General features: G+C 44.5%; 1 protein-coding gene across 3 annotated transcripts in view; it reads right to left on the reverse strand.

Annotated features, from left to right (window-relative positions):
• Positions 1–13,945, reverse strand: part of LOC116949508 (phosphoinositide 3-kinase regulatory subunit 6-like) — a 108,312-nt gene that overhangs the window by 66,287 nt on the left and 28,080 nt on the right. For all 3 annotated transcript variants that reach the window (XM_076072328.1, XM_076072327.1, XM_076072329.1), the window contains 4 exons: positions 12,372–12,504; positions 5,958–6,027; positions 1,803–2,001; positions 1,114–1,285 (listed from right to left, as the gene is read on the reverse strand). In XM_076072328.1, coding sequence (XP_075928443.1) covers positions 1,114–1,285; positions 1,803–2,001; positions 5,958–6,027; positions 12,372–12,504 — 574 coding nt within the window. The remainder of the gene's footprint in view (positions 1–1,113; positions 1,286–1,802; positions 2,002–5,957; positions 6,028–12,371; positions 12,505–13,945) is intronic.

Here is a 13,945-nt window from a genome sequence, read left to right on the forward strand (position 1 = left end):
ACGTTTTACGAATGCCTGTCAAAAATTAGCAGGTGGTTTTCAGATGTGACCTCATGCAAGCTGGCTCAGAGACAGGCTCACTGCTCGGCTATCGGAAGTGAACAATCCGAATGGTGCACATAAGGCGTGTATCGATGCATCAATTTATTAAAATCGACATTTATGCTCACGATACGCGCATCATATTGTGGCTCTGCTAGTGCATTTATTGCATTGCGTATATATGTTGTATGTAATGGGTTGAGCTGACCCCAACAGCCATGAGAGGAGCCAGATTCTTAATTCAGAACCAGGACCCCTAATTGTAACAATTCCTTGAATCGCAAGGCGGTAGACGTCATTACACATGTAACATAAATAATTTTACGACATGTAATATTTTTTTCATAATGCATTGTATAAATACATGGGGCGAATGGTGACACAGTAGTGCACCGATTTCCAATCCTGGCCATGGCTAACATCAGTGGTGAGCGATATCTGAACCGGTCCTGGGCCCCCCTCCCATCCTTTCATTGACCATCATGGTGAAGTATAGCCAAACATCGCGCATGACCAAGGTGGTGTGGCGAGGCATTACATCCAGGAGTGGATCGATGAAAGAATGTGCTTCATAATTTTAGAATATACTGTGCATTATGTTCGTCAATTAATGAAATATTAATGGTGTCCATTTGTAGAGTGTCTATTCGTAAAGTAACGTCTAGAGCAATGCGCGGGATTTCTCAATGGCCTCTATTGTGGCTGTAACCTTGGCACTGTAGAAGTGGAATGAAACTCACCTCCACCAACAATTATAAAAAGACGGTAAAAACTATGAAAACGAGGCTTAACAATGCAAAACGATACAAAATAAGACGGTAAAAATGTGACACTTCAACAAATTAGAATCCACACAGTGTGGAATCTTGTTTTTGCGCCGTTTTGCATCATTAAGCCTCATTAGCATAGTTTTGTTCCTTCCATTAGCCTGGGACATTCGCACATCATTTGCATGTGCACGGTGATGCAAACTCTTCAAGTGACTGAGTCTCACGCACACGGTTCGATGCCTGGCATGCGTCGTGAGCATAAGAGCCTGGTTCGATCGACGATTCGGCGTGTCGTCGTTACCTGCCGCGCAAAGCCTACTTCCATCTGCCTTCGCAGGTTTTATCTCTTGCAGGTAGAGAGCGAGCAGCTGAGACTTGAGGTCATGGAGCGACTCCCGGGCGCCTCTCCGTGCCGTGCTCTCCATGAGCCCCGCCACGTGCTCCAGCCAACCCCGAACCTTCCTCTCTTGGTTCTGCACAACGAGCAGACACAGCGATGTACTCCCCCTGGAGCAGCATCCACAGCCATATTCCAGTTACTGAAATTTGGCGCATTTGTCCACGTAGCAACTTGTCAAGCTGACGCCTGCTGCATACTTGGAGTTTGCTTGTCTCTGTCTCTCTCTCCCCGTGGTCGCGTGGATTTTTCTCCAGGTCCCCCGATTTTTGCCTCCACATTTAGAATCAACATGCGTTGAGAGGATTTGGCTGATATATATATATTTCCAGCTGTCATTTGTGGCCAGGTCGTTTCTGAAAAAGAGCTAAAATAGCTCAGTGAGCCTTAAAATTAAAATAGTAGCTTAATTTGATTGACTCTGTTGGGTGGTGGAGGGAATAGTTAAAATTTGACATTCTACCTACACAATCGAACCCAAATGAGCCAATCGTGAATCTATCTGTACCTGCCCACGGTAGTAGGCAGACCGTTAAATTTTATTTGCGTTGTTGCCTGCCCAGGCTACGGTGAGATGAACATGTAATACGAACACTCAGGTGTTTGTGTAGATCCCTGGCATTGATTGTGGGGCCCAGTACTGCCTGGAAGGTGTGCTTGAGGATCTGGCAGTGCCACGCTTGCTTCAAGCTGGCCTCGTCCATGGAATGTCCTTTCTCCTCCTCCTCCATCAGTCGACCCACCAGATTCTCCGACACTAAGCCCGGCACCAGCAGAACCACGGTCCTGGTCCTGGGGGAAAGTAGATTCAACCGAGGGTCGATAACAACGGTGTTACATCACGACGTCGTCATTGTACATCCGACTCGCTTGGGGACCAAGGGGTCGGCGGATACGTGAAAAAGTCAAGACACGTGAACGTCTGTCAAAAAACGATAGTTGTACAAATGTATATAGGTGTGTGTGTGTTGAACTTTCTTTCTCACCGTATGTAGCCGACCGTGCTGATCGGAGGTGCGGGGCTAGACTCCTTTAAAGGTGTCAGTTTGCTTTACTGTAATTTAGAGCCAATATTATTAAAACTATGTTTTATATCTCAACAGAAGAATATGATGAATAGTCATAAATAATCCATCAGCCTATTGGCTTTCCAGGCAAATATCAAACTCCGGACTGTCATCAACAGAATCAGGATTTTAAAACAAATGCTGCTGGATTACTGGACGCTATTTTGCAAGAGCACGCAACACAAACTACGTGACCCCCGCTCAAAGCAATACAACCAACGAGTTTGTGTACCATGCGTGAGAGGTAAGCAAATGTACGCGAGATTACGAAGACAGTGCTGCAGGTGAAAATGTTAGATTTGTGAATACCGATAGGAAATGACAGTTGCATCTGCGCAAACATCATGCTGGGCGTGGGTGGTTAATATGTGGCGGTGGTACTCTTCTTAGCTGCTTTATCAATTTACAGATTTGGCACTGTGAGTCTTGAGCCCTGGAGTGTGAAAACACAACCATTGCCTGGTCTTATTCATGGAGTGCGGCCCTCAAGTGCTCGCAGTTTCTGAAACGTCCCCGAGGATGCCCACACTGCAATTGATCAGACAAATCTGAACAAGAGAGTGCCCTCAACTTTGTCCTCGTATTACCAGGAGATAGTCAACGCACGGTTGGCTACGTTGGGTAAAAAAAGTTCAACATACAGTACATATATATTCTTGGTTCTTTCGGTAAAGTCACGTAGAAGGGAAGCAATAAAATAATAAAAAATATAAAATAATAAAATTCTCACGACGTTTCGACTGCATCAGGTGTGAAAACCATAGGAAGAAAATTTGAAAAAAGTGGCGTTTTTTAATGTTAGCACCACGGAGAGCGATTTGGCAGTTATTCAGATGGACGAGTCCATCTATGTTCGGAAAAGAGGAGGGGGGAGACAAAAATAATGGATGCGGTCTGAAAGCCACCGTAAGCGTGAACAATCAATTAAGACCCGAAATGGTTGATCAAATCCTTCCAATGATTGCTAAGCCAGAATCCATCTTCTCGGTTGAAATTGTCTCTGTGTTTGTATATGTGGATAGCCTCATGAACGAATCTCTCATGGTAGCCAGATGGCTTATTGTTTCCCTTCTACATGACTTTACCGAAAGAACCAAGAATATGAATCCCTGCAGTCACGAAAGCTTTAAATCAAAATACAGTACATATATCATGACTTTGGCTACTTGTACCACATCCTTCATGACACAACTGCCAATGGACAGATCCGACTGATAACTGCGACTGAATAACGAAAAGGCCCCCAAAAAAGTGAACACACTATAAATATAACGACAAAAGTGAATTAAATCACTGGCTCTACGAACCAGGTGACTTGAGTTTGCTTCTCAGCCGTTACTAACATATTAGTGGAGATTGATATTTGAACTTGTATCGAGCTCCCCTCTTCACCAACACACACTGACCAGCACGGTGAAGTAGAGTAAAAAAAAAAACAAAGACGGACATCAGGTGGGAGAGACCCTCATCCAGCAGTGGAGTAACAAAGCATCATGGGGCCTCCTTTGCCAGTATCAAAATATAAGAATAGGTTTTACCATTTCTGGCAATAAACAGCTGTGTTAAGATGTTAAAACACCAAACTGAAACCTTTTGCAAGGAATCACGTCTGCATTAACCATACTGTTGGCGAACATGCAAACAAAAATATGCTCTGGTAGTAAAATGCATTGTCTTTTAAACTGATTGGTCCTCGCCAGAGACAGCTTTCTTTAGAGCCCGGTCTCAAACAGTGTGAGACCAGAGGACGCCAAAAGGCGAACAGCACAAAGACAATGCCACTCTCAGGATATTGAGAGCTCAGGGTGAGATGCTATATCATGAGACCTCCCTTGCCAGTATCAAAATATAAGAATAGGTTTTACCCTTTCTGGCTATAAAAGAGGTGTCAGGGTGTTCTTTGGGTCTTTCGGTAAAGTCGCGTAGACAGGTTCAAAGAAAATACAAAAAACTACGACGTTTCGACCGCAACACAAGCGGTCGTCTTCAGCAAAGACGACCGCTTGTTTTGCAATCGTGTGTTGCGATCTACACGTCGAAGTTTTTTTCTGATTTTCTTTGAACCTATCTACGTGAATTTACCGAAAGACCCCCAAAATATGGATTCCTGCAGTCACGAAAGCTTTAAGTCAAGGTGTTAGGGTGTTAAGGAATCAAGGAATCTAAAGAACGACGATCAGAAGTGATATTAGTTGCGCGGCGCTGTTTGCAAACACATCTCCACTGCGCCTGAATTGAAAAAGACACACAAAACAGTTTCACCCAAACGGGGCTCACGAATTGCTGCGTGCCATGCGCATTGCCGCAATGCGATAGGTGCAGCTGCATTGAGTGTGCGTGTGCATGTGTACACACCCCTCGATCAGACTACTGCATTGGAATTCATGAAGGATTCCATAATTATCCATTTAAATAGCAGCATGGTATAACAAAAAAATATATAGTTGCCTGTATAATGTTGCAATGGTAAGTGGTGTCTGTCAATATTCAGTAAAAAAAATACTGTATGCAAAAGTAAAGATGTTTGCGATATTGATTCGAATAATAATCATAATCAATTACAGCCCTTATAATCTATGAAGGGCTTCCCTATGTCATGTCAGTCTTAGGGATGGGGGGTTGTTTAACCATACTTCGCCATTTTGGTCAGTGTGGGTTGGTGAAGAGGGCCCAGCAAATGGTATATATATATATCACGCAACGGTGATGGTTGGCTACGGCCGGGTGTTGAATTTAGGTCCTCGGGATCATTCAGCAGCACGGTAACCACTGGACCAGCTCCTTCCTTTCATTGAGAGATAATGTCATTCAAACCAATAGGCACTGTTGGTGGATATATAATATGGTTCGTGTCTTACAATATCTGAAGCCGATGATTAACGCCTATTAATGTATCAGGGGCGATACGATTATTTTGAGAAGATGAACAGAACAAGTTACACTGATCTGAAATTTAAAGCCAAATCGTGATGCACTATCTCAGCCTACGGAAAGTACTGTGCGCTGATATTTATTTATCACAACTGAAATAACAATACGTACCTCCTGGTAATATTTTCACGTAGGATTCTGCCGCGTAGAAATTCTGATTTGAGTTAAAGTTTCCCGAACATCTCAGTCTAATTGCAATCAGAACCATTGGCCACACTTTAATAATTGCTCCGCACATCAGAGGCCACAGCGTGTTCATACTCACAGAGAACCCCACAGAACAGTGCTTGTGATGAGAGCAGCATGCATGTGAACACAGCAATTGATTTTTTATTATACCAGGTAAGGCCCACTGACATGTACATCTCGTTTTCAAAAGCGACATGGCCATAAATGATAGCTCAATGAAGTGGCTTATGTGGAAATTTATATTAGCCAAATACTCTGAACGTATGTCGGCTGTAAATGTGGAGAGAAAAACTGTAGGACCTGGAAAAAAATCCATGCGACCATGGGGGAGGACATGCAAACTCCAAATATACAGCAGGCGTTAAACTTGGGATCGAACCCACGACCTCCTGTATAGCAGACGAGGAAGTTAACATCTCGCCACCGTGGCGCCAAGCCATGCGGAATGCCTTGGCTGGTGATATCACGTAGCCACAGATATTTTATATACATATTTTGTATATCGCAAATAAGTATGCTACACCCTTCAGCAATGCATGCAGATCGTCGTGCTCTACTTACTTGGCCACAGTCGGAAATCTGCTTATGTGAAGGTTTTGTTCCGAAATGATCATCCTCTGGTGGAAAATACCTGCAAAGGAACAGGGGAGCGCTCTCAGATTCAGCCCCTTCGTCTTGATGTGAGATTTCAATGCAGCCCGGCGTTTTAACTAGAACCGCTGTGAACTTGAATGAGATGATCTCCTGGGTTGCACACGCAGGTGAATCGTTTGAACCGCCGCTCATGAATGCACAACCAAATAACCCGGCTGAATATTTAAAAAAATGAGCGAATGAATTTTTAATTGAAATACAACCCGTGCATCATGTTGGATATCGTATTTCCAAAATGAGTACATTTACATTGGTTGAAAAGTTCCAAAATCTAGAAGCCACCATGGGGGGAATTATAAAAAAAAGGATCCTCTCTCACTGGTGTCGTTTAGACAATACGGATCCAATGCGTTAATTTTCAAGAATAAACAAATTCTAAACTAATTCACGTTCACATTGCATCCTTTGCAGCACGTCCCTGGGGGTGCGGTGCAAGCCACCGTGTACAGGTGTGATGGCTCACATTTTGAACGTGACCGAAAAAATGAGAACAGTGTTTGCAAGGAAGGATGCTTTGATTTTCACACCGGCGGTTCGCACTCTCACACTGCTGCACTAGAAGCTACTGCTGGACCATTACCGCGCCTGGTTGCTACACCCAAGCTATTTCAGTTCAAAGCGGAGGGGGAGAAGGAACGGGGGGGGGGGGGGAGTTTGAGGGCTGCGTGCGACACAAGACCCCCCCCCCCCCCTTAATTGTTTTTTTTCATCAATGATTGCAAAATAATTAGTTCCTGAGAAAAGCACTGGATCTCATGCCCTTGCTACTTATGCTGTAAGTGACTTTGCAAACGTGCAAAATGCTATTCGAACAAATGCTCAGTTTTCGACACGCTCCTGAACACTGCTATAATTTATATGGTTCCTAAAGACTATAGTTTAAATAAAACACAATGTGTTCGGTAAGTTTGCGAACCAGCTTCATGTTAAACTAAATCTGAGCAGCACCGTTGTCCTCAAGGGGAAATACTCTACATCTATACAAGGTAACATTTCGGGAAATGGCCCTCCACAGCACGGCAGCGTTATTACGGATGAATGTGTTGAGTTTTTATGTTGTGTGTGTGTATATTTGGACTAAAGCACAGCAAGTTGGCACAGGTGGTGCATCAGCCAGTCATCTCAGTCATCTCAGTCAGTCGACCCGTGGCACCACCTGGGTCTGCCCCGTGACCTCCTGCCAGCGGGCGTTCGACACTTCCCGTGGCCTCAAGGTGCACATGGCCTGGCACAAGCGTCGTGGTGACGTCACCGCCACTTAGTGGCGAATGGCGCTTGTTGTTGTTGTTGTTGCTCGTGGGGAGCGGTGGGGGAGCGGTTAGCGCTACGCTGCGCTACAAACCTGGCAACCCGGGTTCGATTGCCGCTCACGGCCGACGCCGGTGACGATTATCTGAACCGGTTCTGGGCATCCCCTAGGTTGACTTAGCCTCACATGAGTACATGGTGCGGTGTGTAACCATCGCCACTAGGGAGACAAAGGCGGTCGGGCGTGGTGCTGGCCACATACTCCCTCGTGTACCGTTCCGGCCTTCACAGGTGCTCGCTAACAGCCCTTGCCCCAACAGTCTGTTCAGGCTACACGGGGGATCTTTGTCTTTGTGTGCTCGTGCAACCACTGCCAATGCAGCATCGAGCGTTCTTTATTTAATTGTGAAGAACTGTGCGTTCAGCCTTGAAGAGTGCATCGTGCTGAGTCAGGGAATGGTCCGTGGAAGACAGAACTCTAACCTCTGAAGTGACTTAAAAAGTACTTTCAACCAAATCAGAATCTTGATTTAGACTGCAGTAGGAATCTGATAAGCTATGAAGCTCTTCTTCACAGATGTCCAGCAAGTTACAACAGCAAATAAAAAAATGATAGGAGTGCAAAACATATAAAATGACAAGCAAGTGACGGAATATAAATACATAATACATACATTGATTCTCTAAGTCTGATTCATCAAGATTGGGCAAGACAGTAAAAACGACAAAACAGTCCCAGACCACACCAAGATAACGCCACTCACTTCATACCGTACCATCCACCTCACTCTACCCCCTTCTATCAGCCTCATCCACTATCACGCTCCATTCCTCCTTCAACCCCCTGCACCATCGCCTCCTTCCCCTGCTGCCCATATCTTATTCCTTTTCCAAACCCGATAACTAACGGCCCTACTACCCCAGCCGTCCTTCCCTTAGCTTGCCATTCTGTACCGTAGTCGGCAAGCATTGTCAAGCGCCTTGGGCGAAAGGCGCTTTATAAATCCAAAACAGAAGAGAATAGTCCCTCAATAAATGCCACATGAAGACTGACTATCGATACACTGGTAATGATCAAAGTTACGAATCACGTTGGCAAATGTAACTGTATCAAGCACGAATCCATATTCTGCTTTAGGATAATTGCTGAAGGAAGATTTTATGATGTTAAGGGAGGAAACAAGGTTGCTCCGAAAGTTGGTGCTGCAACGGCAAAAGACTTTGTTACCTACTCCGATTCCTGAGATATTTAAAAGGCAATTAGATGGACGCTTTAGGTTTCTTGGGTTTGACAATGGGGATAATGAATTAGCTAAGTATAGTGCAGATTTGCCAATAAGGATGTTATGGATGGCACACACACTACGATCAGGGAGTGCTGATAATGTAATGGTAACATCTTGAGTTTTCGTCCTCAGAGGTAGAAAATGGTGAGTTCACTGAAAAACAAAGCGCAATGCATATTTATATGATCGTTGATGTCTGAGCTCAGAAAACTTGCTGTCTCTCAAACCAGATCGAGTCGTGGATGCCTGCCTGGATTTGAACCCCAAGAATCCAATAGGGCTCGCTCAATGCACTGAACCACTCATGCACAACTGTTGTGTCGGGACAGAAGCGTTTGTGCGAAAAGGCTTTTTCTCAGAGTCGATGCACCTCCCAACGGCGCAACGTTCCACGGTTGACTTACTGTACCTCTGCATTCTCCTGCCGCTCCAATCGCATATCGCTCTACTCCCCTCCACGCACTCTCCTACCTCTCCATTCTCATCTCGCTCTACTCCCCTCCACGCACTCTCCACTCCATCAGCTCAGGCGTTTTCTCTCGCCATGGTGGTGAGACATTAACTTCCTTGCCTGGTATGCAGGAGGTCGTGGGTTCAAACCAGAAACATGGCACCTGTATATTTGGACTTTGCATGTCTCTCTCCCCGTGGTCGTGTGTATTTTCCCCCGGGTACTCGGGTTTTTTCCTCCACATTTAGAAACACGCTTTTAGAGAATTTGGCTCATGTAAATTTCAACGCGGTAAGTCACTTTGCTGAGCGATCATTTGTGGCCAGGTCACTTCTGGAAAAGAGCGACAAAGTTCATCGTGCCTTACCTAGTAAAATAAAAAAAATAGTTGAAGCTCTGTCGAAGCCCTCAATCAACCTTTGCTCAGTATGAGGGGAGGTTACTCATTCCCTCACGTTGCCCCTTGCATCTCATGCCATCGACTCCCTGCTCTGTCGCAATCACAGGCTCAAGGTCTTCCTTGTTTCCTCTACCTATAACCAATTTGTGCGGGATATGCCATTGTACTGAATCAATAACTCCAAATTCTTCGAGCAATTCCGTAAGGCATCACACGTAATAATGATGTCAGAATTAATTCCACTGTTCTGCCTGTTTCAAGATACATTTTGGAATGTAGTTGCATCTCAAATCGCCGGATAAATAGGGGCAACTTGTCCATAGAGAGAGTTTGAACAGGATGGTCACGTATTTACTTGTGTAGTTGAATATTTGTTTTCAAGAAGCAAAGATAGAAAGCAAACAAGCTTATTATACGTTCAGTGTGGGTGTGCATTGAATTTAATGTTCTAAATCTAATATAATATTTACAGAGCGCCTTCACTTACGGTACTTAATACAGTTAAAAGAACGGTGACAATATAATTATTTCTATTGCAGGGGCGTAGAAGGTATTGAGAAATGAACGACCTTGATAGAGGGGTAACTTAGGGATCATGAAAGGGTAAGGGAGGGACGGGAAGTAGTGGAAAGGCAAGGGGAGCGAAAAGGAAAAGAATGGGCGATGGCTAAGAGGTGAAATACAACACCCATGCTGTTGAGTTCTAAATAGCAAGAATAACATCCAGCCGGTTTTGTAAAAACATTTGTGACTATCAGACCTGGACATTGGCATTGAGCTCCTGAACCACATTGCCATCATACACAACAATAGAATACACACCAATAATCGCTGCTCAATCTGCATTATTTCTTCATCTCAGACGGGTGCTATATTTGTCGCTTCGTTGCTTTGTGGACATATTGTCACTTAGGACACCCAAATAGTCACTGGAGCTAGCAACAGAATTGCAAAATATTTTCCATGTATCTGACCCATACGTATCCTAGGTCAAATCTATCTGATTTAAATCTGTCTCCTGTTGACACGTGAGTTACGTTGCTTATAAAACCAATATCTTGTACGATAGAGTGAGATATTAATTAAAGGTGCAACTGATGTCCATTCTCATCTCACAATATACGCGTCAAAGTACGTGTAAGAATCAATGTTTTTGTTTCCCCAATTCGTGGAAGTTGTACAACATGGGTTTATGTAACCTTTACAATCACGAGAGGTCGCTACTTTAACCCACAATGTTGAGAGAAAAAAGAAGAAAATAATGGATTCTTGAATTGGTGCAGTGACATTAGATGGCTATAATTGAAATTAATCATTAGGCCTACATTGCGCTGAGCCCCTTGGGCCTGCAAGTTCCTCTCATGAAACCGTGAGAGCTCGCTAATTTATAAGTTTGAGTGTGGAGGTGGGTGGGAAGGGAAGGCTAACTGGAAGCCTCAATGCTTAGAGGCAGCACATGAGGTACTTCACACATCACTCGGTGAGCTTAAGTAGAAATAAACGGTATCATTATCATTAAAAGGGGAAAACCCCTATTATTACGGTATCATTATGTTACGTGGAGGATGCAGGCAGCTTTGTCCAAGACGTCAAGAATATACGTTTGCACTTCTGACTCTTTGCTTTTCTCGTTGTAACGAAATTACTTTTGTTCGTCATTATTGCTCCTGCCGTGTGGTAAACGTTGTGCCATGTCAGCCAAAACGGTTGCAGGAGTCTTTATCCCTCTCGCGCCGCCTCCGGTTGTCCAAACAACCAGCTACAGCGTCTCTCTGCTTGTTTGATTGAACGCAATCTGTGCTACGTTAACAAAAGTGTTACACGGTAGGTTTTAAGTAAATTGTAATAATATACACTTCAGTTTAACACCTAGGCTTTCGCGACCAATATTATCCATGGTAGAGGTTTTTGGATTAGATCTCATGAATGTAAATGTGTCGTTAAACACGCCACCACCCGACAGCCAATATATACTACTTACTTGAAAAATAAAGCAAGTTGCCCCCCCCACCCCCCTTCTTGTCTGGAATGCAGGAGGTCGTCGGTTCGATCCCGACCCTGATGCCTGCTGTATACGTATTTGGTGTTTGCGTGTCTCTCTCTCCCCGGGGAGTGGTAGTGTAGCGGTTAGCTCTACGCTGCGCTACGAACCCGGCGACTCGAGTTCTATTCCCGCTCGCGGCCAACACCGGTGACGATTATCTGAACCGGTCCTGGGCCTTCCTTAGGTCGACTCAGCCTCAAATTAGTACCTAGTTGCGGTGTGTAAACATCTCCACTGGGGGAGACAAAGGCGTCCGGGCATGGTGCTGGCCACCCACCCCCTCGTGTGCCGTGCCGGCCTTCATAGGTGCTACTCGCTAACAGCACTTGCCCCTACAGTCTGTTAAGGCTACACGGAGGATCTATGTCTTTCTGGTCGCGTGGATTTTTCTCCGGGTCGTCCGGTTTTTCTCCCCATATTTAGAATCAATGTGTATTTAGAGTGTTTGGCTGATATCCATTTCCACGTGATGAGCCACTTCATTGAGATATCATTTGCGGCCAGGTCACTTCTGAAAAAAAGATGTTTACCTCAGAGGGCCTTACCTGGTCAAATAATAATATAAGTATTTCATACTAAATTTAAGAACAGTTCAGCCAACCCTGTAAAATCTCAACAATGAGCTCTGTAAATAAGGACGCGCACGGCTTATGTCGCTGGACCACATCTCTACCGTTGGAACGTAGCCCGCACCGAAAAAGTGAATAAAGAACATCTTTTTCAAAACTTCTGCCAAATTGGCTTCTATTCTATTCCCTAGTGACCGCTACTTTTCCTTTCAGCCTGGAAACGGATAACCCCGAGACACACGCGGGCATAAAGCGCACCCGTTGTCGCACGTTCTTCCGCGGCGCGCACGAACGGCCGGGTTTGAGATGCGTCGTTAACCGACCTGGAGCCCGGCGTTCGGTGCTGATGAACTGCAGCACAGACTTGGTGAAGGCGGCCACGTGCCGCGGCCTCGTGATGAATCCTACGCACACCCGGTAGGCCCTGGTGAGGACCTCGTCCGTGACGTGCGGGGCCTGGGAACAACATCAGAGTGGGCACGGCCGCCAACGCCTTCAAGCGGCCAAGTCGCCAAAACAGCCTCAAAAAGTCACCGTATGTTGCTCGAGAGAGAGAGACCTTTCTTTCCAATGTCAAAAATATCACGAGAAAATTCAGAAAGGGATGATATTCGGCAAACTGATGCACACGAACTCTCTTCTGAAGCCCTCTCGTGACTATCAGACCTGGGACATTGGCATTGAGCTCCTGAACCACATTGCCATCATACACAACAATAGAATACACACCAATAATCGCTGCTCAATCTGCATGATTTCTTCATCTCAAACGGTTGCTATATTTGTCGCTTCGTTGCTTTGTGGACATATTGTCACTTAGCACACCCAAATAGTTGCTGGAGCTAGCAACACAATTGCTAAAGATTTTCCATGTATCTGACCCATACGCATCCTAGGTCAAATCTATCTGATTTAAATCTGTCTCCTGTTGGCACGTGAGTTACGTTGCTTTTTGTTATCATGGTCAGTTTTTCCAAGTAAGCCAACGCGCCCTGGTGCCCCTCTTAAGTTAAACAATTTGATTGTGGTCTGCCTTCAATAACCGCCTTAGATATATTAATGCAGTGGTTCTTAACCTTTAATGCAGCCTTGCACCCCTTTGGTTCTCAATCGTAAAACATATATATTACGTCAATAAATACGCAGGTTTTGATGAAACATAGTAGTTGTACTTACGTGCCCGTGCTCAATTTTAGTTTCGATGATTTACCTTCTAAAATAAATTGGCCGTGTCTCGCACCCCCAGAAAGGGCATCTCACACCCCAGGTGGGTGCATGCACCCCAGGTTAAGAAGAACCACTGCTCTGATGTGTTTTCTAGCCTGTGATTTCATAGTGAAATAAACCTATGAATAATCCCAATAACCCTAGACCACGAAACAAAAGCTCAAAGAAACCTGTCTATCAATAACAGACTTTACAATATATATGATAGCAAAAACAATTATCCAGTTATCTTGTTATTCTCTCTCTATGCGCCGTGTCCTTTCTCGAAAACATTGGCGATCATCGACTTCTTTCCATTTAGGTCTGTCCGTGATATTTACTCAAAAGATTTGCATTGGATACTCCTCCCAGTGGCATCAAATTGTTTAAATATCTTAAGTAGATAATTTACTCCCTTCCCCGTATTCTTGTACTTCTAATTTTCCGAGACAAAACATTGTATGATGCCTCCTGTTTTCTCATTTCAGGTCACAAATAATTCAACTTGCCTTTCTCTAAATATGTTTGTGTGTGTGTACCCTGCTGTGATCCGTAACCACGTTTAGATTACTCGTGACATTTTTAACATCCTTCGAAATAAACACATTTATGTTATTTTTTTCAATGCACAATTAAAACCAACCTCAATACCGCAATTTTTACAGTCTCGGCACTGCAAAATCAGAATTTT

The sequence above is a fragment of the Petromyzon marinus genome, chromosome 37 (genome assembly GCF_048934315.1).
Source record: "Petromyzon marinus isolate PM22_M1 ecotype Great Lakes invasive population chromosome 37, UKy_Petmar_22M1.pri1.0, whole genome shotgun sequence".
Lineage (NCBI taxonomy): Eukaryota > Metazoa > Chordata > Hyperoartia > Petromyzontiformes > Petromyzontidae > Petromyzon > Petromyzon marinus.